The sequence below is a fragment of the Doryrhamphus excisus genome, chromosome 14 (genome assembly GCF_030265055.1).
Source record: "Doryrhamphus excisus isolate RoL2022-K1 chromosome 14, RoL_Dexc_1.0, whole genome shotgun sequence".
In the NCBI taxonomy this organism is placed as follows: Eukaryota; Metazoa; Chordata; class Actinopteri; order Syngnathiformes; family Syngnathidae; genus Doryrhamphus; species Doryrhamphus excisus.
The window spans coordinates 13,459,225-13,485,906 of NC_080479.1; the positions used below are offsets into that span (position 1 = coordinate 13,459,225).

Consider the following 26,682-nt stretch of genomic DNA (forward strand, 5'->3'; position numbering starts at 1 on the left):
TATATCAGTATAAGGAGGGAAATCACATCACATTTTACTCCTCGTATCTTGATATGCCTCATACATCCATAAGGGATATCCGATAATTATCGGTATTGATAATATCAGCATAAAAATGTGACATCGGTATCGAATTAACACATATTTACAACACATATGTGTTCATTCCACCACAGGAGATATGTCATGTTACATATATCGGTATTGGAAATTGAGAGTTGGACAATATCGGCATATCGGCCATCCATAAGATCCATATATGCAGATAATCCACACCATGTGACTCTATTCCATACGTGTCCTGTCAATGCAAGGATCTTGTATCTTATATCTATATTTTATATACATAGTAAAATCACATGATTATATGTTAATATAAGGAGTACTCCATATAAGGAGTGTACTCCTTATATGTTAATATAAGGAGTACAATCATATGATTTTACTCCTTGGCGTTCTCATATTGAGACATAAGGAGTACAATCATATGATTTTACTCCTTGGCGTTATATTAACATATAAGGAGTACTCCTTATATGTTAATATAAGTAGTACACCTTATATGTTAATATAAGGAGTACTCCTTATATGTTAATATAAGGAGTACTCCTTATATGTTAATATAAGTAGTACAATCACATCACGTGATTCTACACCCACGGTTATATAAAGTATGAGTTGTAGGCCTAACACATGAAAGTTTGATCTGCTTTTATTGACACCAGTGAAGATACCAGAAATATAAAATTCAAGTTTCAACAGTCAAAAAGCACTAGAAGATAACCCCCCTCTATATATACACCTAATTTGTCATTATTTAAAAAAAATGTAGTGTTGAATAAATTAAGCAGTTAACAGGCAAGATGAAATTAAAAGAGTATGTGTTTATTATTTAGGAAGGCTACAATTAAAGGGATGAGGTAAGTGTGTTCAACCGCTGCTGACATTCATCATAAAGTGCCATTTCTCAGTTCCGTATACAGTATGTACTATATGCAGTATGCAGTTTATTTCACCTTGTTAGCGTGGACAGTCCCTTGTATCTCCGGGGACTGGCTAGGACTTCCCGCGACACTGTTGTCCGTGTCACTGTTAGATTTACCGACTCCCGCTTCGTCGCCGTGCGTCCGGCTGTGTTTTCCCAGGTGGTCGGAGCGCATGAAGCGCTTGTGGCAGACGCCGCACTCGAAGCGCTTCTCTCCGGTGTGAGTGCGCAGGTGCCGCTGGAGCTCGTCGGACCGCGTGAAGCGTTTCCCGCAGAAGAGCCAGTTGCAGACGAAGGGTCTCTCCCCGGTGTGCCAGCGGAGGTGAGCCTTGAGGTGGGACGTCTTTCCGTAAATCTTTCCGCATCCCGGAATGTGGCAGTTGTGCAGGGCCCTTCGTCGGGGGCTCGCAGCGCCGTGACCGAGCCTCTCCGCTTCCTGGCAGTTGGGGCAGTCGCAGGTGGCTCTTCCGGTGTATCGTCGAGAGGAGGAGCGGGAAGTTGCCGGCACAGGTACGATCGGGCTCCCCGCGGAGGCTACGGGAGTGCCGGACTCCGAGGAGGAGGCGGCGGCGGCGAGTGGCCTGAAGCCGTCAAACAAGTGCTGCGTGCCGGGGAGGACATGCTGTTGAGCGGCACCGGAGCTGAAGGTGGAGCTGTGCTCAGAGTAGCCACCCAGAGACGAGGGCACCACTGCTGGGTTCTGAGCGTCCACCCAAGTGGTCCCCACGTCCCACCAGGAAGATGCCCCGTTCCCGACTTCTCCCATGGGCTTAAACCACGACTCATACGGATGGGTGGGGAGCCGTGGGTAGATCCCATGTGGAATACCTTCCACTGATGATGGCAGCTTGGTGAAGAGCATGGGTCGCTGTGAATGGGTCGGATCAAAAACACCGGTGTCACCCCGCCCTGAGTTCTGGAACGTCGGAACATCATTCCCAAATAGATTGGTGTTGGTCACCGAGAAGGCACTTGAAGACTCGGAAAATCCCACCCCGTTACTCCTGGAGGTCACAGGGGGCACCCCGAGGGAGGTGAGGCAAGTGGACAAGTTGCTGGAGCCCGGGACGCTTCTTTTCCATGGGTGGAAGCCCTTGGTGAGTCCAGTAGGCCCGTCGGAGAGTGCAGGGGAGCAGGAGGGACTTGACTCGCCTATTCTGCTGCAAGTGGCTGCTAGCATGGCCAGAGGAGTGCTGCTCAACCGGGATTCCTCCTAGGAAGAAGACATTTACAACTTTGGCTCATTTTATACACATATAGCTTTATTTATAGAACTAAAAATGGAAGATTACTGCAGTTTATACCATCAATACTACAATAAATAAGAATAAGGAAGTAATGAATGAAGAAAAATAAATGTAAAACTTACCCCCAGCAGTGTTGCAGCCATGGTTTGAGCCGTCATGCCAATATCCGTACGTCTATATATGTGTGTGTGTGTGTATGTGTGTGTCACACAGTGCTTGTTGGTTGTCTGCTCTTTTGTACTTGATGCTTCCTCCTGCCTTTGAATCCCGGAGGCCCGAGAACCAATCAGAGGCCAGAACAGTTTTTGTCTCTGCAGTTTGCCGCTCCAGGCAGAAAAGTCGTAAATTTCACACACAACAAAAGTGTGTAGTGCAACCAGTGGGACGTTCGGGTCCAAGGTAGTAAATACTTGGCAGCTATATGTGACAGGAGGAGTGATCCATTGCGAGTCAAATGATTGATAAAGCTAGTTTGAGTGCTTTTATATTATGCTCGGTCGTTTATTTAAGAAAAGTGCTTTTTTTTTTTTTTTTTACTTTAAAATTGCCTCGCAATGCCATTGTGTAACATTTCAGTAATATTCTTAAAATTTGCTCTTGTTGCTAGGCAGACTTGCTGAGGCAATCCTAATTCACTTTGGTGCAAAATCAGAACAAGGAGAACCGAAATTTTGGATTATTATTTATGCATTATATACATTATTTTGAATAAACATACATGTGCAATTAAAAGATTGCTCTGTATCAAATATAAAATGAAATCACAGAGATTGTAGTGCTTTTCCCCCCATAAATGCAAACAGCGTTTTTTTTCCACCAAGGGCCACATACTGAAAAATACAGAATGTTGGGTGCCCACTTTTTTTTTTTTTTTTTTAACAAAGTTGTGCGCCATTTTTACTGTCATTTCCATTTTTTCCCCTTTTTGTAGTGTTTTTTTTTGCAATATTTTTCCCATTTTAAATGTTTTATGGTTTTAATTGTAGTGTCTACAATGTGCCGCGGGCCGCAAATGCGTCACACTTAGGGGGTATCTGAAGTAGATCGTACTTTGGAGAACACAAACACACCGCATATCATGTGCTCATTTGTGATTTACAAGTGTTGTGCGAAGATTGTCAGAGTAGAGACTACTGCTTGTAAAGATGTATGAATACAGAGGGAATGTTTAAAGGCCTGCAAGCGTAGGGAGAGGCCGGACCGGTCCATCCCATCCTGTCCCTGGGGCGGATCCAGTCGGCCCCGGGGGAGGGAAGGGAGGACACCAACTGAACTGCCTCTGCAATTTCAAGTCATACAACAAAACAAATGTTGGATTCCCCCCCACCTGAAAAAAACTCCTCTTCCTGTGCTTTTCCTAAACTTATCCATCATGTATATCAACCAATCATGACTCTAACCTCGGGCTACAACAACATCAGAACTAATACAATTATTATAATTATGGCTATTATTATTATTATTATTATTTTCTAGATGCTGTAAGACCATAAGAATAAATTATGTGTACATAATGGAATAAATAAAGTGCAATAGCAACCCATCGTAATAATCTTCACTCGCTAAATGTACTGCAAAAAAGGTCAGTAAGGATAATTCATAATGCCGCCTAAAGAGAACATACTAACTCCTTATTTCTAAAATCACAAATACTTCAACTTGCTGATATAGTTCATCTTCAAACAGCTAAAATAATGCATAAGGCTAAAAATAACCAATTACCTAAAAATGTCATCCAATACTTCTCTACAAGAGAGGAGAAATATGATCTCAGGGAAGAACTACATTTGAAACACTTATATGCTAGGACTACGTTAAAAAGCCATAGCATTTCAGTATGTGGAATCAAACTATGGAATGGATTGAGTAAGGAACTCAAACAATGCACAACGATGAGCCAATTCAAGAAACAATACAAGCAGTTGATGTTTGCTAAATACAAGGATGAAGAGTCTTGAACCAGTCATGATGTGCTATTTATATCACTATATTGACACTTACTATGGTACACATTATGTCATTGGATGGTCATATCACTTGTACTTCGGTACGTGACAAAAAAAACAACTAAAAAAAAATACTTAAACTATATTCGGAAAGCAGGAAGTGAACAAATGTAACAGTTACTGATTGCAAAAGTACCAGATGGAGGGGTAGGATTTAATAAGCTTTGCTTCTTCCTACTCCTTTTGGACATGTGGAACTGTGAACTGATTATGTGATGCATTCAATTGTAATCTGATGCATGTTCAATTGAAATTAAACCATTACCTTTACCATACACTAATAATAGCTGTATTTAATATTTAACACAGAAATGTCTCATTATTTTCTTAGTGTTGTTCTGTATTTGTTATGCTGCAGAAGTACACATTCAATGACCAGGTGGTATGTACACATCCATGCTACAATTACAGTCTTATAAAGGTCAAACTCTAGCATTGAAAAGTAGTGCCTGTATATGTGCTGCTAATGCGTTTTTGTGCTGTAAATGTTGGTCTATTTGGGTCATTAGAGGGAGACTTCCCCGCCTTAAAACACCTCCTTCAGTGGACATGACAAAAATCACTACCCCCCCTCCACCACCACCACACACATTCCCCCCCAGGCGTAGCTTAAATCACAGGTGGACTTTACAGTAGGCCATCTTTCCTCTAACCTGTTCCTCATCCTGGTGAGCCACCCAAACAGCTGTCCCCCCCTTTACTCGCATTCTTTTCCCACACTGAAAGTGTGTGTGTGCGCTCCTGCTTGAAAGGCCCCTAATGAAAGCCTGTCTGAGGCCCAACCTGTTCCTTTAGCTGTGATAATGACCACATTAACACGCGCCATCAGACATCAACAAAAAAAAGATTGTCGTGTGCGCTCCACTCACTTTGTGGGCACTGAGACAGAAGAAGCAGAGAAGAAAAGAGTGAAATAAAGATCTAGCACATCTTTTGGGGGCAGGGGGTGGTTTTCACGACTGATGGCTTGAGTATTTTATTTCTCCTTGGTGTTTTGCTTACCTCCTCTTTTGTCCGCGTCTGCTTGCAATGGGAGGGGAGCCATAATAGTCAGCTGTCCTGCTGGGACAATTAGATGGAGAATGTCCGAGTCAAAAGAGGAGCAAAAAATATAGTCCCTACAACCATGGGGGTTATGGGATCAATTAGTAGAAAAGCAAAACACAAAGCAAAAAGTCTGTCTAGTCCTGTGGTGCATTTGTGATGATGTTGCTGCTTGGTGGAGGTTTTCATTAAAACTTGTCTTATAGACTAGCCATTACATTCACTCATTCATTCATTTTCTACCACTTTTCCTCACGAGGGTCGCGGGGGTGCTGGAGCCTATCCCAGCTGTCTTTGGGCGAGAGGCGGGGTACACCCTGGACTGGTCGAAAAGAGAAAACCCACGCATGCACAGGGAGAACATGCAAACTCCACACAGAGGGTGGAATTGAACCCTGGTCTCCTAGCTGTGAGGTCTGCGTGCTAACCACTCGACTGCCGTGCCGCCCACCTAGCCATTACAAAAAAACAAAAAACTATTGTAGGTGAAATGGCTAATATGAATTACACTCAGTTGACTGCAGACCTCAAAGCTGAACTTTAAGCAGCCAAATTAAAACAATAACATCTTACCAAATCTTAAAAAGACTGCAAAAATCAAGGGAATCGTGTCTAAACCAGATTTAGAGAGACTAATCCATGCCTTTGTCTCCAGCAGGCTGGACTAGAACTAGTCTTCTCACTGGGCTCACTAATCAAGCTGTAAAACAACAGCAGTACATCCAGAATGCTGCTGCTCGAGTCCTGACTAGAACCAGGAAACAGGGCCTGTCACTCAGAATAGACTTTAAAGTTTGTTTGACGATGGAAAATGAAAAAGATGAAACTGTTCAGTGATGCTGAATCAGATCATAGATGGATGTTCATCAGCTCCTTCTGCCTATTGTTGTAGACTGTAGACACTGGGCATGCACCTGAAGACCACCGCTATACTTTTCAGTTTTATAGGTCTCATGACTGATGTGAATTTATCTTTGGAGCCCCACCCCCCCAAGCAAATTGAGTCGGTTTTAAGAAGTGAGCTGTGTGCCAGGATATGCCTGGAGCTTCTCCTCTTTGGCTTCCTGTCATTATCGTGTGGGCATGTCTGTCGTTTGTCAGCGCCAAGCTGATAGATGACATGTCAGGCTGCCATGATGAAAACATTCACACGGACAAGATTCACTTTCTTCCGCATTTGCAGTTAACAGCCATTGTTGTCAGGTAATACACACACACACACGCACAATTAGCCTTATTTGGTAATTATGTGTTAACAAAAGGTAGAGACATAAATGGCCTAGAAACCCTAACAAACAAACGCATGGGTTTTCCCTTGGTTTTGGCATGCAAATGCATATTTCATATCGTTGAATCATGAGAGTGGTTGCGCTGAGCTGTACCGCACGCAATCATATTCGAGAATTCTGCTTCATTATACAGGAATTTAATTTTTAGGGAGACTTCCGTAAGGGTTAGAGGGGCCGTCAAATCTGTCTATGCAGCACAATGAGGAGATTCTCCAACGTGTAATTACACTGATAAAAAAGTGCCTGCTTCACATTCATGTATACAGTGCATTTACATACTACGAACAGATATGTACATTCATGAAATGAAGACAGAGAGGATGTTAAGTCACACACACACACACACACACACACAAAAGTCCAGGTTCATGCCTCACAAATCATCTACCTTTCCACCATATTGGCCTTCTGAAAGCTCCAGAAAGTTTGCATTCTGTGACTATATCAGCCATTTACACTTGCACACACTCACTAGCAGGGGTTTCATCTTGGTATTGGTTTGGAATCAACAAAAAAAAAAATATGGCATTAATTCGGCCTGCATGGAAGACCTTTTGGAGCCCACGTGATCACAACAACTCTGCTAACAGGGAAGATGAGGACTGATGTCAACACCCCTGCCTATAGCCCCAAAAATCTGTCGCACCTGAGTGTAAAACCCACTATGAACCCACAGAGAACCAGGAAAGTTTAACACGACCAACCCTGTCATGTATCCGAAGCAGCATCACAAAACACAGCATGAGGATCATCGCAAGACCACACAAGACAGTTGGCCTGAAGACAATATTGACAATCTTTAGCATTGTAGTTAGACGCCACGGTAATAAACTGTTAGATTTGACAAGACCGGTTGTCTTGGACATGTAGGACACATTCATTCACACCCTTGAGCGACACAAGCTGGAATAAGTTAAATGCTAACAAAAAAAAATCCACCCAGGAAGGAGTAACACCCCAGCGTGGGCGGGACTCCTCAAGGATTGCATATCAGTAGGCACTTCCTGACAATTGATCACTAAATCTGCCTGAAACTTGGATGTTTCAAAATATAATTATCATTGTGGTAATATTGTTGTGTAACAATGTCACAATAAGATGGCAGCAGCACACATAAACAAGTTAATTTATGCTATTTTATTTTACTAAATGTATTTGAATGCTTTTATTAGAGACGCATGCTACACACCCAACTACCTACCGACTACGCAACTACACAGTATTGTGTAGGACAACAAAGTGATGTACTAATATTCAACATTATCACATACTACAGTATTAATTGACCCTGTACTCTAGAAACCGCCCATGAATGATACGGAAAAGGCCGAAATGATACTGTGTCAAAGCCCAGGGCAGTGATACTGATAAAATATAGAGTTTAACCATGTCCAGTATCAGCCCCCGTTAGCTGTCCACTCAGAGCGCGCTGCTCTGGTATCGTGCCTGTGAAACAACCAATCAGAGAACAGCGAACAAGCGTGAACACACAGCGTTTGTTTTGCTGCCGTCTGTGCTCTGTCAACATGTCAGCGTTTGACACTCCCGGCGAAAGACAAATAGGGAAAATAGCAAACAGAATATTACAAATGGAACGTTTTATCACCATTAATGAGGAGGACACTCTTGAAATGATGGAAAAAACTAAAAATGCAAATACAAGTCGGGCTTAACTTTCTAAACTCCGCGCATGTGACAGGAAATGTCACTATAACTATAAATATTCCTAGTGCTTCTCCAGTCACCAAAAAAAACCCAAACTTGATTAATGGAACTTTAATTGTCAGACATTGATAAAATAAGACTGTTGATAAAATATTATTGTTGAAATATTTTTGCAATTACTGTGTTTACACTGTTTAGATATAATACATGTAATAAACTGAACATTTTCTGGAAACAAAATGGTCTTTTGATTAAATAGTATGTGATAATAAGCTCATGATTAAATAGTGTGTGATAATAAGATCATCACATGGTTTGTCTGGTATCAGGCCCAGTATCATGATACCTGGCCTGATACCAGACAAACCATGTGATAACCTATAAGTATCATGTATCTAAGTTGCATAAATGAGAAATCTCTTGTCAAAGTGCACAAAGAGGCAAAGCAGTCAAAGCTGAAGAAGCATGGAACATTCTGTTTGGAATTCTGTTGGGAAAATGTATAACATTAACTCTGTGGCGCTTCTTCAGAGGCAGTGATTCAAAGTGACAAAATAATGAAAGGGGGCGGTTGACCTGTGTGGTCAAAGTTTTTTGGGGGAAAAACACCCACTAAAGACATGTTAGAAGGTTACTGTGATTAAGTTGGACTGTTTATGCAGTACCTATTTAAAAAAAACTGCCATTAAGTAATATTCAGCTGGATGTGCATACTTAAAGATGTATTTAGATAAGAGTGGATCATGATGAAGAAGGCCGGATGTGGAATTCCAAGCCTGTTATTATTAAGGTCTGTTTCACCCAGCTGGCTATCACACACATTCAATCGATTCCATGTTTAACACAACATGGAGGAAGTGGGATGAAAGGGAGAGAGGATAATGATGAGCTTGGGGTGAAAGGCAGAAGAAGGGCAGGAAGGTCTTGTGACTTAGTTTTAGCTTATGTCATTTATTTTTCCCCTCAAGTAAAGCTGATGATGATGTTCCAGCACTGAGGAAGAAGCTCTTCTCTCTCTCTCTCTCAGCCTCGCTAACTTGCCCTCTCACTTCTTGATTAAATCCTGCATGCTCTGACCGTGATCTCTGTTCTCCTCACCAATAACGCTCTTCATCCCTCAATACAACACACACACACACACAGAGGCGGTGAGATTAATTTGTTCCTCTTCATTTTTCTGTGTCTTCTCTGGGTTAATGTGTGGTCAAGTGTGTGTGTGTGTGTGTGTGTCCACGGTGTCTCTTGATTGATGCGTACAAGCCCAGGAGCATAATCATACACTTCCAGACGTCATTTTTCACTTTCAGTCTTGATGGATGAATTTCATGTATCTGATCGGTGCTGCCTCAGCATTTGGGGGTGGGGGTGGAGTCTATGTGCACATGTGTGATGCCCAGCTGTACATCTGTGCATTGATTCTCTCTTTTTGAATAAAAAAAAAACCAAAAAGATCATTGCATGTATATACTGTAACTTATACACATTATGCTTATAGAATATGGCAATATTTTAAGTGATCATTTTCTATGTAATGTAATGCTGAGTTAATGTAAAAATATGTTTTTAATGCCTATGCTGTGATGCTATTGTGCTATTTTTTTAATTAACTCTAAGTTTGTAATAAACATTCATTCATTCATTCATTTTCTACCGCTTTTCCTCACAAGGGTCGCGGGGGTGCTGGAGCCTATCCCAGCCGTCTTTGTGCGAGAGGCGGGGTACACCCTGGACTGGTCGCCAGCCAATCACAGGGCACATATAGACAAACAACCATTCACACTCACATTCATACCTATGGACAATTTGGAGTCGCCAATTAACCTAGCATGTTTTTGGAATGTGGGAGGAAACCGGAGTACCCGGAGAAAACCCACGCATGCACGGGGAGAACATGCAAACTCCACACAGAGGGTGGAATTGAACCCTGGTCTCCTAGCAGTGAGGTCTGCGTGCTAACCACTAGACCGCCGCCGTATATTTTTTGTGTTGGTTTTATTGATGAATAATAGTTAGTATGTCCATTTAATATAAACCAATTTAATGGGGGGAAAGTTATATTCATAGATTTATTGTTTTATTTGTTCATTTTATTATGGGTCTTATTTAAATGGATGGATGGATTTATTTTATTTTAGAATATTAAATATTTTTATTCTATTTTGGGGTGGCAGTGGCTCAGGAGGTAGAGCAGATCATCCAGAAACTCCACCCAGTTACTGTCATCGTGTCCCTGGACAAGACACTTCACCCAACATGGTGCAAATTATCAGCCACGACTACCCCAAGGCAGCTGTGTCTACGGATGTAGTAACCCACCACCAGTGTGTGACTTAGTAGTGAAGGTATAATGGGTTGCATCTTCATTGCAAAGTAGTCCGGGTGCCTTGAAAAGCCCTATAAAATGTAATTATTGTTTTAATTGCTGGGTAAAGCAAAAAAAAAAAATTAGCGCACACAACTTAAACTGCGCCTGCTAATTGAGCACAGTATTGCACAACACAAAAGGGATACTATGAACAGGTGATGGATTAGCATTAAACAAACACTCACATTTGTTAGGAAAACACAGCAAATATATCCTATAATTACCATTAACATTTTAAAACAACTTTAAGGTCATTAACCTAACAGAGATCATTTAGTTGACATGAGCAGGTATGGTTACCAGCCCATCAAACCAGCTGAGCGCAATGTGGACACACATTAATAGCCTGCATGCATGCATGCAAACACACCCACACTTGCTCTTCCCACACATTGCGCTTCACCTCGCCACAATGCCCGCCTTTACATTTAAAGGCTAAGGGTTGGTGTGTGTGTGTGTGTGTGTGAAGGGGTGGAGAGGTTGAGAGATGGCTTCAATGTTAAATTGACTGGAAACAGCCGGCTTGCTTTTTTCATGCAAATTGTGGTGCAACAAACTGTTAATTTATTCCCCTCAAAGACAGCCAGTATTAGGGCCCAAAAAAAATGGCTGCACATCATCGTCACATGTTTGTAAAACAGTGCGAGGTCAACACAGGGCAGGAAGAGTTGAGTCGTGAAAAAGATAAGAGCAAAGAACATAGGTCAGTACTTATGCTCTCTCTCTCTCTCGCTCTCTTTCACGCACAAACGTTCCCACACCTTTTCTGGGACCAGCTTCAGGTGGTTGAGCCACCGCTGTTTTATTGATGTTTCCCGTCAAACATGAAACGCTTCTTTTCCCACCTTAACCACACTAACGCACATGCACTGCCTTTGGGGCCGTCATTCAGGACATACATAGACGACGGGCCCCAAACGAGGGGGGTTGGCGTCAGGCTCTGCCAGGCTGGCAAGTTGTGTCAGGTCCTGCACTCAAGTCCTCACGAGCTCATATGCACGCTAACGCACAACTTACACACTTATCTAGGATCTTTATGGTGTGCTGCACCCTCCACTTAGCGCCTCTGTAAAGGTCTTCCTGAACTCGTACTAGAGCATCATCTTCAAAGAGGCCGAGCACACAAACACACACACACAGAAACGACACATCACTACACATTTAGCTTCAAAGGGACTCACCTTCTGAAAGCACCGCATGGCTCTTGTTGTCTTTTTCTTTGTTTTGATTGAGCTGTCTTTGGCCTGTGACAGACAATGGAGAACATCATGTATTTAATTGCCACTTATTTTCATAATTTATGTACAAAAAGTGTACTTTTTGAGAGAAATTTGATGCCTCGGAATGTTTATTTTCTCCATTTCTTTGAATGAGTTTGGTGTGGAAGACTGAGTGGTCTGAAAAGTCTCCAATATCTTGAATATCTTGGATGAATAAAGTATCAACAGCAGGGGTCTCAAACTCAATTTACCTGGGGGCCACTGGAGCTAGGGTCTGGGCAAGGCTGGGCCGCATCAGGTTTTCCAAAAAAAAAACAAAAAAAACGCATTTATTAAAAACAGAAAAATATACAAACTTTTTCAGTGCTTTGGTTCCGATTTTCTACAATAAAAGCTCTGATAAAACATTCCACTGTTCTCAAATATCTTAATTTTTATTTTTCTGCACAAAATAAGATGAAAAATAAATAAACAAATCAAGAATAAAGAAAATTAATCAATCAGTAATAAATAAATATAAAAATAATAATAAAATGGCAAATAATAAAAACTTAAGAAACCACATATAGTTGGTGGGTAGACAAATTATTTTTTCACATTAAAATGAACAAAGCATTATTAGAGCCCTGTGGACATGACAAAACACGACTATAGTCACATTTATACTCTTTTTATTTACAACATATTGCGCAACTGCAGGGTCTTGAGACACATGCTAACTCGCAAACTAGAGATCTAGCGACCTAAACGGTAGCCTTCAAGTTATTTCCTTTAAACTTAAATAGCCAAAAACTTACCACTTCCACATGGATAGGGAGGATAACTATAAACAGTTATTTAACCTTTAACATGAACATTAATTAAACGTAATATTTTTTTCTGGGTACATGATACCATTCAGCATACATATCAAACTTGTGTGGGCCGCACTAACATTAAACTTTCATATCAAGGCGGGGGCCTCAAACTAGTGTCCTGCGGGCCACATTTGCGACATTTGTCGCGTGTTTGAGACCCCTGATCAACAGTATCGATCTAAGCATGTTAGCTCATAGCAGGCCAGTGTGGAATTATTTACAAGTTTCACCTTCAGGTTGTAAACATGCACTTTGCAATGACTCTAAAGTGTTATGTTTTGCCGTTTGCTCCACCTAAATGGCAGGGCCGATTATCACAAAACAGGTATTGCTGCACGTGATTTGCAGTGGCTGCAAAGGCGCTGCATCACACCAAAAAGGAAACAGGAAGCCAAACGTGCATATTGTAGTATTTGTGAGAGTGTAGTATTGGTGATGGGAGTGCTGGATAATATTGAATATCGGTATTTCTTTGGAGTGACTAACAATTTTGCTAAGTTGTGTAATAAAAGTGCTGTCAATCTTGATGAGCATTTCAAACCAAAGAGTTCTAAACGATGTCTACCATTCCTGGGTTCACTCTCAGGTCAAGTTTCGCCACTCCTGTAATGACATTATATCTTCAGGCATCTATGCCTCTTGTGACCTGTAACCTTTAAGGGGGGATGCGGTGGGGGTCAAGGTATTCTCATGCATCACAAGGTGACTTTTGGTCATGTTTGTTGCATCTAAACTCGTTGCGTGTGCACATGTATACAGTCTTCCACGACGGCACATTGTAAATACCTGTCCTTGTCGCCACGGGAGGCATTCTCCAAATTCTCAGTCAGTGAAGATCTTCGTCGACGCAGATGACTCATGTGGCGCTCTCAATGCTGCATTGCTGTGGATTTCAAAGAAATAAATGTGTAATAAATATTGAGACTTGGATTTGTACAGTGACTTGAAGGAGAAAAATACACACGCGACAAGGAGGACATGGAATGCAAAATCATCAGTCTGAGTTATGTGTCAGTGAGATAAGGGAAAGCTTAAAACTTGACTTTATTTATTGTAATGATTTGACCTCTTACAAAGTACAGTACGATACAGTATACTATAAAAATGTATAAAAATGTAACGCCACTATGAGATATATTGTTTTGGCAATTCCTAATAACCGCATGCAACTAGGAAGTTCCTTATTAGTTCAGACCTTTACCAAGAAACCTCCTGGTTCCAGGAAGACAATCAGATGGGGCGTGCCAGTATGATTCTGCATGATGGACTTTCATTGACTTTCATCTCAAAATGTAATAACAAATCTGCATGTATCACTTAAGGTCACACACACACAATCCTCACCAACATTTAATCAATTTTTCCTTGGTCTAGGTGCCATCCTTGTACAAAGTTTGGTGAAAATTGGTTTTGCAGGGTTGTTTGTGTGTAATCCTTCTAATTGTCTGCCCTGTTGTGTACTTATTTACTGCGTCAAAGTGATCGCAGTGGTAAAAAAAAAAAACTCAAAATGAACGGCACGTTAAAGGGCACCTATTAAATGTAGTTAGAATGTTGTATTCTTGTGTTAAACAATGCCACAGTTTCAGATAATGAGGTTTGCGCATTTGGAAGTGGAAGTTTGGGATGGCTCAAAACGCTCGGTAACAGAGAAGTGGGCTTTCCTTATGGGCGTGGCTGAAGGCGCAATACACCCTCCGCCTTCCCCCAAGCTCTGCTTCTCTGTTTACGAAACAAGCTCAGGCGGAACTTACTGTAGTTGGTGAACATATTTTCATCTGTCAGCAGCGTGCTGTCCCCGGGAAAGGTGCTTTAATGTCGGACACGCTGTGCGTCCATGGAGGTGGAGACAACCGCAGTGCTCATCGATATCTGGAACAGGGTAGTGCTGCAAAAAATGTGTAATGACCACATTTATTGATGCGCCAACATTGTCTGAGCTCCACAGCACTAGCGATGCCTCTGACAAAGTGTGTCCGACAATGAGTGCTCCTCTTCAGGCAGCGGAGGTTGGAGGAGCACCAGCGGTGTCTACTCTTTGAGTCTATAGACGATAAGGGGGACTCCTAAACACTTTTCAATTAGCTCTCAAAAGGCTTTATCCATTTATTATAACTACTACACCCAGTAAAGTAGAAAGTGTTGTTCGCAGTAGTCAGGAAGTAGTTTGGGAGTGTGACTAATCACACTGGGTGGGATAAATTAGAACAGACCGTTTTGGTGGGAAGCACAAATCCAAGGAAATTGGTGCAGATTCTGAAAGATCTAGAAAGTCTTCTGAGCGGGTTATTGTGTGTAGCTGCTCTATAGGAGTCAACAACTCAATACAAAGGGTCAAAAAATGAGTATAATAGGTCTCCTTGAAGACTTTTTTCACAATTGAAGGTGATCCAACACAAGGATATGAGTACCAAAAAGTTTTCCTGTTTTCTATTAAAGACATAAAAGTTTCTACTCATCTTTGTAAAGGCGGAATTTAAGGTTTCTCATATTGTGAAGCATATGTGTCCACTGCTCCCACTTTCCCACAAAGTATGTTGTAATTGACCGTTAGGTTGTTTAACATAATTGTGTCATTTGTTGCAGATTAAAGTTAATATTATATTTGTGGGAATGACTAAGGACTCCACATTTGGCTTTTTTATTACCGTGCTTCACCAATTACCATAATATGGTTCAGGTACCAATTTTAGCTGTTAAAGTTGATTACAATTTAATTACCTTAAAAATGCTTCTTGGGCTGTCTGGTACAACTCTCACACGCTCACACAAGTTCTTCCTCTACTATGTTGTGATTTACGTCACGGACTTTAAGGCTCAAATTTATTTTTTTCAAAAAAGGAAGTAACATGTGCGTGTCAGCATTATGTCAATACTTTGTCGGCGCACCTTTAGGCGTCAATTACAGCCTCAATTCTTTATGAATATAATGCCACTCGAGGACATTCACGGAGCTGTCCTGAAGCCACTCCTTCGATATTTTTGAACGTTGTCCTGCTGAAAGATGAACCCCGGTCTGAGGTGACTCTGGTTGTTTCCTACAAATATGATGCCAAAGAAATTGGATAATTTTGTTTCTCATGCTCTGAGAGTCCTGCCATGTGCTTTTTAGGAAGCAGTGGCTTCCGTCTGATCCTTCTGCCGTGCAGGAATGATTGGTGCATTGCTGCAGGGATGGTTGTAATTCTGGAAGGTTGCCCTCGGTACAAAGTAAGCTGGAGCTACGCCAAAGTGACTATAGGTTTCTTCTCCCCCGTTCGCTCAGTTATAGGAAGAGCACTGGCGGCTCAGAGTGTCTTTCATTTACGGATGATGGAGACCATTGTGTTCATTGGGACCTTCAATACTACACTTCCCCAGATTTCTGACAATACTGTGGATCCATACTATATCCATGCTATATAGCACTGACTCATACATTTTCAGCTTCATGGCAAAGGCTGTGAATACTCAGTACATGTGAATTTTTTAAGATAAATGTCATTATGTCAAAAGGTCATTATGGGGCATTGCGTGAACAATTTTGAGGGACAACATGTGCACTAACACACCAACTGATACTCACAATCATATTCCTTGTGCGGACTTTTTCCAACAGTGTGGATGTCATCAAAAATGATGGACCTGTAAGAGTCGGCACAAGAGTAATAGTTAATTGCTTCCATTTCAGGATAAATGTATGTGATGGAAAAATGTATATATGTTAACACATTTATTCTCTAGCTATTGTATAATCTATTGCGCAAACACACCAAGATACTCTCCTCACACACACACACGGCCTTGAAATACTAACTCACTGAAACACACACAAACACCAATTAATAAGACAACTTCTTATATGGGTGGCACAGCGATCGAGTGGTTAGCGCGCAGACCTCACAGCTAGGAGACCAGGGTTCAAGTCCACCCTCGGCCATCTCTGTGTGGAGTTTGCATGTTCTCCCTGTGCATGCGTGGGTTTTCTCCGGGTACTCCGGTTTCCTCCCACATTCCAAAAACATGCTAGGTTAATTGGCGACTCCAAATTGTCCATAGGTATGAATGTGAGTGTGAATGGTTGTTTGTCTATATGTGCCCTGTGATTTGCTGGTGACCAGTCCAGGGTGTACCCCGCCTCTCGCCCGAAGACAGCTGGGATAGGCTCCAGCACCCCCCGCGATCCTCGTGAGGAAAAAGCGGTAGAAAATGAATGAATGAATGAATGAACTTCTTATCTGGTTTGCAGAGATGTGAAGCCGAAACTTTAAACTGAGTGGAGCCTGTTTCCCATTTTGTAAAAAACGAATGTCTGCCTATGCTTGCTTTTTTTTTAAGTCCTTCCTTCCTGTTGATGAGTGTCCTATTGGAATTTTAACTAACATCATGCACAGTACATCTGGAATATAGCCATTATTGTACTAAAATGCACATTATTTTGTGGCTCATATCTCAAATGATGATGAAAATGATGGATATTAAAACCGGGCGGTGGGTAATCTGTTGCTGCTGGTGCTGAACAGAAAGACGCCACGCCCACTCTCTGAGACTTTTGTTTTTCCACTTCATCCAGACATCTGGTTAGTCAACTCATTAAAAGTGCCAGCCTGCCAACTCTCTCAACTTGAAGCGAGTCCAACTCGGTGTCATGCGATGAGGTGTTTTCATTGTGCTCATGCAGTGGTTCCTAAACTTTTCACAATCTCCTACCCATTCAGATATTTAAGCCCCACGCCACGTACCCCCCGTCCCCACACACTTTAAAACATAAGCTTGTACCATCACCTGTTTGCTATATTTATTTCATTATCATATAATTATATAATTGGGGATTTTTGGAAATCTTTCCTTTCATGAATGTACGCACATACACCATTTGTTGACTCACCCAGTTGGATTACGTAAAATCCCCTGGCTCGTATGCACTGTTTTAAAACAAGTGCTGAGAAAGTGTTTTTTTTTATGAAGGCATTGTGTGTGGAGTTTTTATGGCCTTAATCCTTCCATCTTTGATCAGTGCATCCAATCGAGAAACAAATTCATTCAGTACATCAGCTCTCGTTTAGCACACAATATAAATAAACACCAAATTCATTCAAGCGCACTGCGTAACGGAGTGTAGTCACGCTGTCTGCATGTTACTGTATAAAGGAATGTTACAACAGGCATGACTATATCTCTCTCTCACTCTCGCTCTCTCTCTCTCTCTCTCACTCACTCACTCACTCACAAATTGAACACCAGAGGCATCTGCCAAATCTCATGTCACAAGTCATAAATCACTTTGTCTTTACAGCCTTACCTTTCAGAGGAGACACACTGACGCCACAGCAACTTCCAGTGACAAATGCACACCCACGCATGTGTCTTCACAAAGATTGAGGACACAAGCACAACACGCTGCACGCAAACATGCACTGACTCATACATGCCAATGGGACTGCATTCAGGATATGTACGTATATCTATGTACATCTATGTACTATGTACATCTGTGCAATACTTTGTTTTTATACTCAGTATAGTTACTCCAGACTCCATTCACTGTGCAATATCAAGGCTCTAAATACAATATATTAAGTTCTATGTGAAGTACTTCTATAATGCCTCATATTAACTCTCTAACAAGATCTCATAGTGTATAGACCGGTCATATATTTCATCTCGTTTCATATTATCTGCATACTGTAGTTGTATATAACTATATATACTATATATAAAACTATTGATTTGTTAATACTTGGGTTGTTTATTTTTTTATATTGTGTATTTTTGTACTGCTCAACTGATTATGTACTGTTGCTGCTGTGCAAAGCAAATTTCCCCACTGAGGGACGAATAAAGGCATATCTTATCTTATCTTATCTTATGCTGTTTCATTGACATTTCTGCACACACTGATGAATTTGTAGTGAAATCACCTGATATAACCTGTTCAAGCAATCACAACTGGGGTTGTATTGTGCATTCAAGTTGAATTATTGCAGCCTTGGAGGGGTTTTATTCTGCTAATCAACAAAACTTGTTGCAGCAAAAGTTGTTGCAGCAATGCTTGGAAGTCTTTGGTAGTGTTATTTATTCTGAAGAAACTACTTAAACTTTACACACTCATCACTGATTATACTGAGCAACTAGACAAATACGTGTAAGAATATATACATTTAGGTATATCACTATTTTTTTTATTTACTCCTTAAAAATGTGATCAATGCTGACAACTTTGTATATGGCGCCATCTGGTGGTCTACAGCTTGAACATCGCCTAGTCACTGACGTTGCTCCATGGTGGCAATATTAACTCGAGTTTGCAAAGAAAACAATTATATTTTCTTTGAAAACTTGGTAGTACTTCTAAATGATTTTTTCACATTCGTTGTGATTGTTGAAGCGATGCAACAAAAACAGAGAAGTGAAAATTTTGGCCAAGGCAACCCCCCCTCTTCTGAAGGCCAACCCCCGTTGCCTGGCAACGCCCTGTATTGTAGCCCAGGAGGTGGGACACTTGGCTGCTCAGTGTGTGCTTGAGGGAGTGTTCTTGTGTAGTGAAGAGAAAAAGTAAATCATACAAGTAGAAAATGAGAAAATGCTTTGTTTTTTGTTTTGTTTTTGTTTTTTTAAAAAAAGCTTTGAACCTGGTGGGGAAAAAAATAGAAAATTAACCTTTTGGAAAAGCGGTGTTTCTACCTTTTGACCTGTGATAGGTTTCCTCCACCTCCTGGACCGGAAAGCTGTAGTTTCGACAACTTGAAAAAGTGCAATTTTGGAACAGCCGCAGACCTGAAAAAAAGGCAGAAAATTGTTAAGTCACGTTTCTTGCTATTTTCAGGGCCTCAAAACATATATTTTTGTTCCATTTTTCCACATTTTTTGTTTTATTTCATGTTTACAATGTGCCACAGAACGACCTGAAAATTCCCCCGGGCTGCACTTTGGACACCACTGTTATATAAAATAGTTTTTATGATCAAAACAGGCTGTGTCACACTGATGGGAGTCTTATAACCTTAAACTCATCTGTGGTTCATTATCCGTATTTATTATATTGTCATTGCACTAAGCTTTCTACAGTTTAAAGTGAAAGCGAATTATGACTGATAAGAGAACCAAAATCAATAATTTGGAATTATTCTGATAACTGCAACATATCAGGTGTAGTGGAGTAATACTACTGTACAGTGCAGAGTTGAAACACACGCCATACACGCCTCCCACCCTCATTTAATGCCCAATAACATAATAGTCACCGCCCTTTCCTCTCTCTCACACCAACATGACTACCAGTACTACAGCAAAGACAACGAGGCATCATGGGAAATGAAGTCTCAAACACCCAATAGCGTTAGAGGAGGCGAGGCCTCAGCAAAATACAACTCCCATATCGACCCTCGCACGCCAAACCCCGTCGTCCAATCTGAATAAGTGGGAGGAGCACGTCCGCCCACAAAAGCCACAGCTATTCCAGTCTATCTGCTTTTTTTGTGTGAATTAAAACTGTAAACGAACAATAAAAGGAAACAGGATAATAATACAAGCGGTGGTTTGTTTTCGAAGACAAACGGACGGCGACGACGACGTGTCCCTGGCGTCGCGCGGTAGAAGAAGCGGAGGCAAGAGCAGCGGAGGAGGGTGTTGTCCTGATGCTTAAATGGAAGTGGGAGGGCCTCTACGGTGACACACTGCCAACGCCGCTGTGGATACCATCCTGACAAGCGCTAATTTGTTCGTCTATGGACGGTTTACCCGGTCAAAGAGACATACGACGTGGCTGCTGTGGGGCTCAACTGCCGTGGGGGAACGGCTGTTGTGCTCTCCGTTATTTCTGTTAACCCGGGGCTTGCTAGGCTGTGTCTCCCGCTTGGCACCGCCCTTCCTGGACGGTGGGTGGTTTCGAGAAAACGGGCAGATCCGCCACGGCCCAGAGCCCAACATATAGGCCGTCCTCCGCCTCCGTACCCGGCCGGCCTTCTACCGTGAACTACACCCTCTCCCTCTTGGTATATTAATGCGTTATGAGTGGTAGGTACCCACCTCCTTCTCTCCCCGTCTCCTCCCCCCTTGTCTGACAGATAGGACGCCTGTGATTAGTTTACCGGTAATGATCACCATTGTTGTGCTAGATTTGCTATATGATTACATTTGACTATAAAGGTCACACATGATTCTTGGAAATTGCACCGTTTTATAAAAAGGCGCACACCTGATGATATCGTGACAACTTTTGTCTGTTTGCAGACTCCAAGAAGGAATCATCTGGAACTGAAGGAGGGAAAGCACCAAAAAAGGGGAAAAATTCTGCATCACAGGTATTAAAAAAAAAAAAAAAAAAAAAAGAACTTCATGGCTACTTTTGCTTTACCCATATAGCCAGCTAGACACCTCTGGGGGCGTTCCTCTTGGTGAATTGTACTTCCTGCTTGAGAGCCAGCCCCAAAGCCTCATGAGTAGCTTTATACGGCTGTCACACTTCAGCCACTGTACGTTGGAACTGTCACTTTGAATTAGGATCACTATTTTTAATTCTGCTTATGGATTCCTCTTAAAAAGACTTGCAGCTTTGGGTATGATACTTCCATTTTCAGATTTTTTTTTTTTTGGTATTCTACCTGCACCTTTTGTTTTGTGCGTGCATTGCTCCCATGTCGCTTTACAAGCTATTGTATTCGCTTAAAAAAAATCAAGGTTGCCTTTCGTGCTATGTTTTTGGGAGATGTTGTGCCGACGACCTAGTTCCTTTGAGGAGAGTGAGAGAAGGCGGCATTTTCTTCCAGTGTTCTGAGAAAAAGAGAAATGTGGTTCTCACACGCCCACCCACTCGCTTCCTGTAATACCGCCCACTTCTACTGACAGCTCGCTCTTTCTGTCAGCTTTTTGTTTCTTTCCTCAACACCATCTTTTCTCCACCCATCCGCGAGCCTTCGATATCTTGCTAGTTTTACACCCGATTTGCGTGTAGAATAATTCAAGCCCATCCCTTCCCTTTGGCTTTTTGTACTTAGAGGAGGTGCTTGTTTGTTTTATGTATATAAGCCCTGAGTTTTCCCTCCTCCTTTGCTGCTGCTGCCTCTTATTCTCCTACTTTTTCCTTCCCAGGATTCCTCTCAGCCCTCTCCATTGGCTCTGCTCGCGGCCACCTGCAGTAAGATCGGAGGGCAGGGGGGAGCGGAGGGGACCCAGGCTCAGACAGGGCCCCAGCAGATCCAGCTCCAGGCTGGTCAGATCCAGCTGCAAGCAGGTCAGCTGCAGGGTCAGATTGTTGTGGATACATCTGGGGGCCAGGCCTTAGTGCCACAGCAGTTGGAACTGGTCCCGGCTCAGTTCACAGGGAACAGCTGGCAGATCATCGCAGCGGCGCCGACTATGGCCAAGGAGAACACCAATCAGCCTGTTGCTGTCACGGTGGCCACCAGCCTTCCCAATGACACCTCACCTGGACGCAAGGTGGGGGGATGAGTTTGAGTCAATATTTATCAAGCGTCAGCCTTCTTCTTCTTCTAACTGCTTTTCCTGGTGTGCAGGTGAAGGCTGTAGCAGGGACCAACAGTGTTACTGCCAACCAGCAACAGCAGTTCCAGATAATCCAGGTCCAGAACCTGCCCAGTGCCGGAGGTGGGGTCCAGTATCAAGTGATCCCTCATCTGCAGACTGCAGATGGACAGCAGATCCATATCAACCCAACTCAGACACCCTCCATCGGGGCCCTACCCGACCAGGTTCAGCTTATCCAGAGTCCGAGTCCAGGCCAGGCAATTCTCCAGCCGACCAATCAGCAGACTATCCTGTCAAGTACAACCAATCAGACGGTTCCACTGCAGATCCGCCCTGCTCAGTCTTTCCCCCTGCAGCTGCAGACCCTTCAGGGCTCTCAGACTCCTGTCATGACCACAGTGCCCATAAACCTCGGTGGTATGACCCTGGCCTTGCCTGTGATCAATAATGTCGGAGGGGGCGGCGCTGTGCAGCTTATCCAATCAGCAGATGGCACTTTCTCAGTTGCCAATGGCAACCAATTGGTGACAACAGCAGCAGTACCGGCTTCAGCATCCGCCGGATCAACGACGCCACTGGCCGAAGGTGACGGCACGGCAGACGGGACACAAGTGGTCTCCGCTGGTACCGAGGCTATGACGACTGACAACCAAGCACAAAGTGCCGAGGCGGATTCACAAAGTCAGAACGGGGTCCAAAGCCAGGCGGACGCACCGGGCACCATTCAGCAGGTGATCGTAGGGCAAGTAGGACATCAGTTAGTGCAGCAGATCCAGCTGCAGCCACAGGCTCCAGGTCAAAGCCAAGCCCAGCAGCCTCAGCACATTCAGACTCTCCAGCTGGCACCTGGTCAAACCCTGCAGCCCATTCAAGCCTTCCAGAATCCAGCCCAGGTCCTTATTCGCACACCCACCTTGTCTCCTTCCGGACAGATCACCTGGCAGACGCTGCAGCTACCCGGTGGCGTGTCCCTGCAGGGCAGCCTGGGAACAGCGGTGCCACAGCAGCTCACACTGGCCCCGGTGGCTGGTGGGACAACAGTGGGAGGTGGAGGGTTGGTGTCCCTGGGCGGAGCACCCCTGACGCTAAGTGCGGCTCAGATCAACCCAGGATCTGGTGTACAGACTGTCAGCATCGCTGGGCTGGGCAGTGCCGGGGTTCAGGTGCAGGGTGTACCCCTCACTATTACAGGTCTACAGGGTAAGGATCACGAATGGAACCCTCCCACAGAACTTTTTTTTTTTAAACTTACTTTTGAATGTTGTCTCAGCACTCTTTGTCTTTCTCGTTGTCAGGTCAACCACAGGGGCAGGATGGGGTCAAAGTTCAGTCGTCCCCTGTGACTGTCACAGTGGGTAACGTGGCATCCGGCTCCTCGATGAGTCCAGACCAGTTAGGATCGGTGCAGAGCTCCTCAGACCAGGAGGGGCCACCAAGCAAGAGGCTCCGTCGAGTCGCCTGCTCCTGCCCAAACTGCAGAGATGGAGAGGCAAGGTAGGAACACGTCAGTTAACACCATATTGCCCCTCAATGTGACATCTGATTAGCTTTTCATCGCAGTAATGGAGGTGCTATTATGCACCATCAAGCACAGTTCATTTTACAGTTAAACAAAAAATGAACAAGTTAAAATTTAAGCTTGAGGTTATTATGCAAAACACAAGACTAGAACAACCAGCTTGGCATTAATCTACAGCTCTGAAAACAAAGGATTTGTGAAATCATGTGCGCATATTAACGACTATGCCGGAATTACAAATGACTGATAATCATGAAACAAACTGCTCTGACAGATGGAAGGCAACATTTCACCAACCAGAACCACCACGTTAATAAGTGTAATCACGTTTTAGCACCATGCTGCTGCTGTTGTTAAAAACCTTGCAAGTGCTGCAGTAAAAAGGCATCTGCCCTCTGGCGCAGGAACAGTGGGGACCCCTCCAAGAAGAAGCAACACATCTGCCACATGGAAGGCTGCGGGAAGGTGTACGGAAAGACATCCCATCTGAGGGCCCACCTGCGCTGGCACACGGGTGAGAGGCCGTTTGTCTGCAACTGGATCTTCTGTGGCAAGAGGTTCACCAGGAGCGACGAGCTGCAGAGACACCGGAGAACGCACACAGGTATTTTTTTTTTTTTTACCAAAATGTGCGTTTGACTTATAGTATCTTATAGTATACAGAAATACTTATTAGAACTGCATTGCATTAGAAGAACTACGTGATTTCCCCCAGCCTATTAAAATATTCCAATTACTGTATGTTCTGTAATGGTGTTAAAAGATTAAGCCTGGAGTACCACCATCAATCGACAGGGGGCAGTATTTCATCATCGCATTCAGGCGTTTATCAGTTAGCTCCAGAAATGTATTGAAGTAATATAAACGACTATAGTAACTGATTCTATGCTGTTATTACATTTCCACTTGCGTTTAAGTTGTCACATATGGTTTCCTTATGAAGATTTACTCAGTCTTATGTAGTCAGGACTAGCAAGGACCAGGACTTTCCGTCATCACTCACCCTGTGGTTTTTATCTTCAAAACAGGAGAGAAGCGCTTCGAGTGCCCGGAGTGCTCAAAACGCTTCATGCGCAGCGACCACCTCTCCAAGCACATCAAGACTCATCAGAACAAAAAAGGCGGTGGCGCCGCCGTAGCCATCATCACAACAGAAGACATGGAGGAAGACCCCCCCGAGGGCCTGGGCTCTTCCCCTCAAATTGTGGCAGTGGCGGCCCTCTCCCGTGACTCTGAGCCCGCAACACCTACCACCGCCAATCACCTGGAGGAAGAAGAAGAAGAGGAGGAGTTTGAATAGGCAATGGATTGGGATTTATTTTCAACCAAGCTGACTTCCTGATTTGTGGAGGTCGTGGCAGGGACTGCGGGAATGGCACATTTTTAACTTCATTCGTAACACAGTCATCAGCGAATAACAAGAGTTCAATATACACTTAGGAAAGATTCTTATTTATACAACTGATCTGTAAGAAGCCCCATAAAGTACATTGTAGGGAAAGGAATGGCGTCAACATTAAGTCCCCCCCCCCTTCCTCCTCCCCAAATTGTGATACCATCTATCTCTATGCACAAAGTTATGTTCCTGTTTCCAACCTGTAAGACAGGGCTGAGGGTCAATCAAGGTACAGGACTGTTGCAGAGCAGAGGCAGTCTTGGGAAAGTGTGTATGATCAGTTTGTGTGTGTGTGTGTGTGTGTGTCATGCCCCAACGCTATCATGAAGAGGATTTACCGAATGTGAGTTTAGGTCCTCAGAACTAATTCAGGTGTGGACACTTTGTGAACGCTCAAACTGTCACTGAAGATACGAGGGAAATTCTTTCAAAAAAAACAAACAAGCACATATAGAAAGATTTATACAATAAAGCATTCCTATTGAGGCACAGTGGCCGTTAGAAAAAAGGTTTCTATTAAGAAAAAAAAAAAAAACAATCTAGCTTTCTACAACTATGTTTGTGAGGTGAAAGCAATACTGTAATGACAATCCTAGTGGATCATGTTTACATTGTCAGGGAGGGGAGATAAATGAGAGCACACATGCAGACGTTTTTGGTAATTTCCCGCATTTTATCGTTATTGTGCGTTCGAATCCCGGCAACCGTCGGTTTGGGTTTCAATGCTCCTCTGCTGCCCACCCCCTCCTTACATCCATCCCACCTGCTCTGTGACCTACAACTGCCTTAACACAAGCTGAGGGACGGTCAGAGCCAGCAAGGTGGGTGGAAGAAAACGGGGCAGTGTCTGGTGGGATGGCGCACAGGCCACTGCAGAGACGTTGAAGTGGTGGGAGCTGGGCGGGGGAAGTGGTTCAGGGTGTTTAGCTATGTGGTGATGTTTCTGGTGGTGTTGCTCAGTGTTAGTCCGGTGCGTACATTGTTATTTAAAAAAAAAAAAAAGTCTATTTTATAGAAATTGTTCTGGAAAAAACCATCCCCCTCCCAGTCTAACACACAGCAGCCCACTGTGTAAAGCTAATTTATTATCTTGATTTGTAATGTTTGCCTTCTTGCTGGACTTTGTATTTGTGTGTGTGTGGATTCTAAAGTTGTGTACAGCATGTTTCAGTTTTTTGCTGTAGTATTGCTTCTTTTTTTTTTAATGTTCATGGCAGATTTGTTTTTCCTCCACGCACCATAATGTGTGTTTTTTTTTCCTTTTTGGGAGAAAATAAAAAGAAAGCAAAAAAAAAAGAAGTTGATACCAAACAAATGTAGATGTTATGGGGAATATTTTGTGTGACGACCAACATTTTTCTTTGATATTTTGTAGTGACATCTCATTTGTAAATCTTTTTCTACAGTCTGTTCTTTGCCATGACATTTGATATTGGGTTTTTTGCCAGGTTAGCCTCAAAGGCTCCGGTTTGTTGAGATTTCTAAAACTGGTTTGTACAAATGTGTTATGTCAGTAAAAAGAATGAAAAAAAAAAAGCTAACTTCAAGCAGAAAAGATGCTTCGCCTGCATAACACGTGACAATAAAGTGATTTTAAACAGCCTTACCTTTTTGTAGTGAATTC

At 42.9% G+C, this 26,682-nt stretch overlaps 3 protein-coding genes across 5 annotated transcripts in view; 1 reads left to right on the forward strand and 2 right to left on the reverse strand.

Annotated features, from left to right (window-relative positions):
* The window catches only part of LOC131101618 (transmembrane protein 196), a 54,079-nt gene extending 40,580 nt beyond the window's left edge, over positions 1–13,499 (reverse strand). Inside the window, exons 1-2 of the mRNA XM_058046920.1 lie at positions 13,465–13,499; positions 11,783–11,845 (exon numbers count right to left, since the gene is read on the reverse strand). The gene's annotated coding sequence lies outside the window, so the exon portion shown is untranslated. The remainder of the gene's footprint in view (positions 1–11,782; positions 11,846–13,464) is intronic.
* sp8a (sp8 transcription factor a) lies at positions 684–13,513 on the reverse strand. Of its 2 annotated transcripts, XM_058046917.1 has the most exons (4): positions 13,465–13,513; positions 11,783–11,845; positions 5,241–5,297; positions 684–2,198 (listed from the first exon to the last, which is right to left on the reverse strand). In XM_058046917.1, the coding sequence occupies exon 4, from the start codon at positions 2,163–2,165 to the stop codon at positions 1,008–1,010; it is 1,158 nt and encodes a 385-aa protein (XP_057902900.1). In that variant the 5' UTR covers positions 2,166–2,198; positions 5,241–5,297; positions 11,783–11,845; positions 13,465–13,513; the 3' UTR covers positions 684–1,007. The 2 variants fall into 2 exon arrangements, with proteins under 2 accessions (XP_057902900.1, XP_057902901.1); XM_058046918.1 differs by lacking the exon at positions 13,465–13,513 and having other exon boundaries at positions 5,241–5,300; positions 11,783–11,836.
* Positions 13,514–20,035: 6,522 nt separating this feature from the next.
* sp4 (sp4 transcription factor) lies at positions 20,036–26,679 on the forward strand. 2 transcript variants are annotated; one of them, XM_058046913.1, is made up of 7 exons: positions 20,036–20,673; positions 20,890–20,960; positions 21,748–22,095; positions 22,173–23,343; positions 23,439–23,637; positions 24,067–24,266; positions 24,691–26,679. In XM_058046913.1, the coding sequence occupies exons 1-7, from the start codon at positions 20,667–20,669 to the stop codon at positions 24,960–24,962; spliced, it is 2,268 nt and encodes a 755-aa protein (XP_057902896.1). In that variant the 5' UTR covers positions 20,036–20,666; the 3' UTR covers positions 24,963–26,679. The 2 variants fall into 2 exon arrangements, with proteins under 2 accessions (XP_057902896.1, XP_057902897.1); XM_058046914.1 differs by having other exon boundaries at positions 24,073–24,266.
* The last annotated feature ends 3 nt before the right edge of the window (positions 26,680–26,682 follow it).

Bases quoted from the DNA above. Each gene is read 5' to 3' on its own strand.
- sp4 (XM_058046913.1), top strand. The intron at 22,096-22,172 runs GTGGGGGGATGA...CCTGGTGTGCAG, and splicing joins ACACCTCACCTGGACGCAAG to GTGAAGGCTGTAGCAGGGAC. The intron at 24,267-24,690 runs GTATTTTTTTTT...TCTTCAAAACAG, and splicing joins ACACCGGAGAACGCACACAG to GAGAGAAGCGCTTCGAGTGC.
- sp8a (XM_058046917.1), bottom strand. From the start codon at position 2,165: ATGCTAGCAGCCACTTGCAGCAGAATAGGCGAGTCAAGTCCCTCCTGC.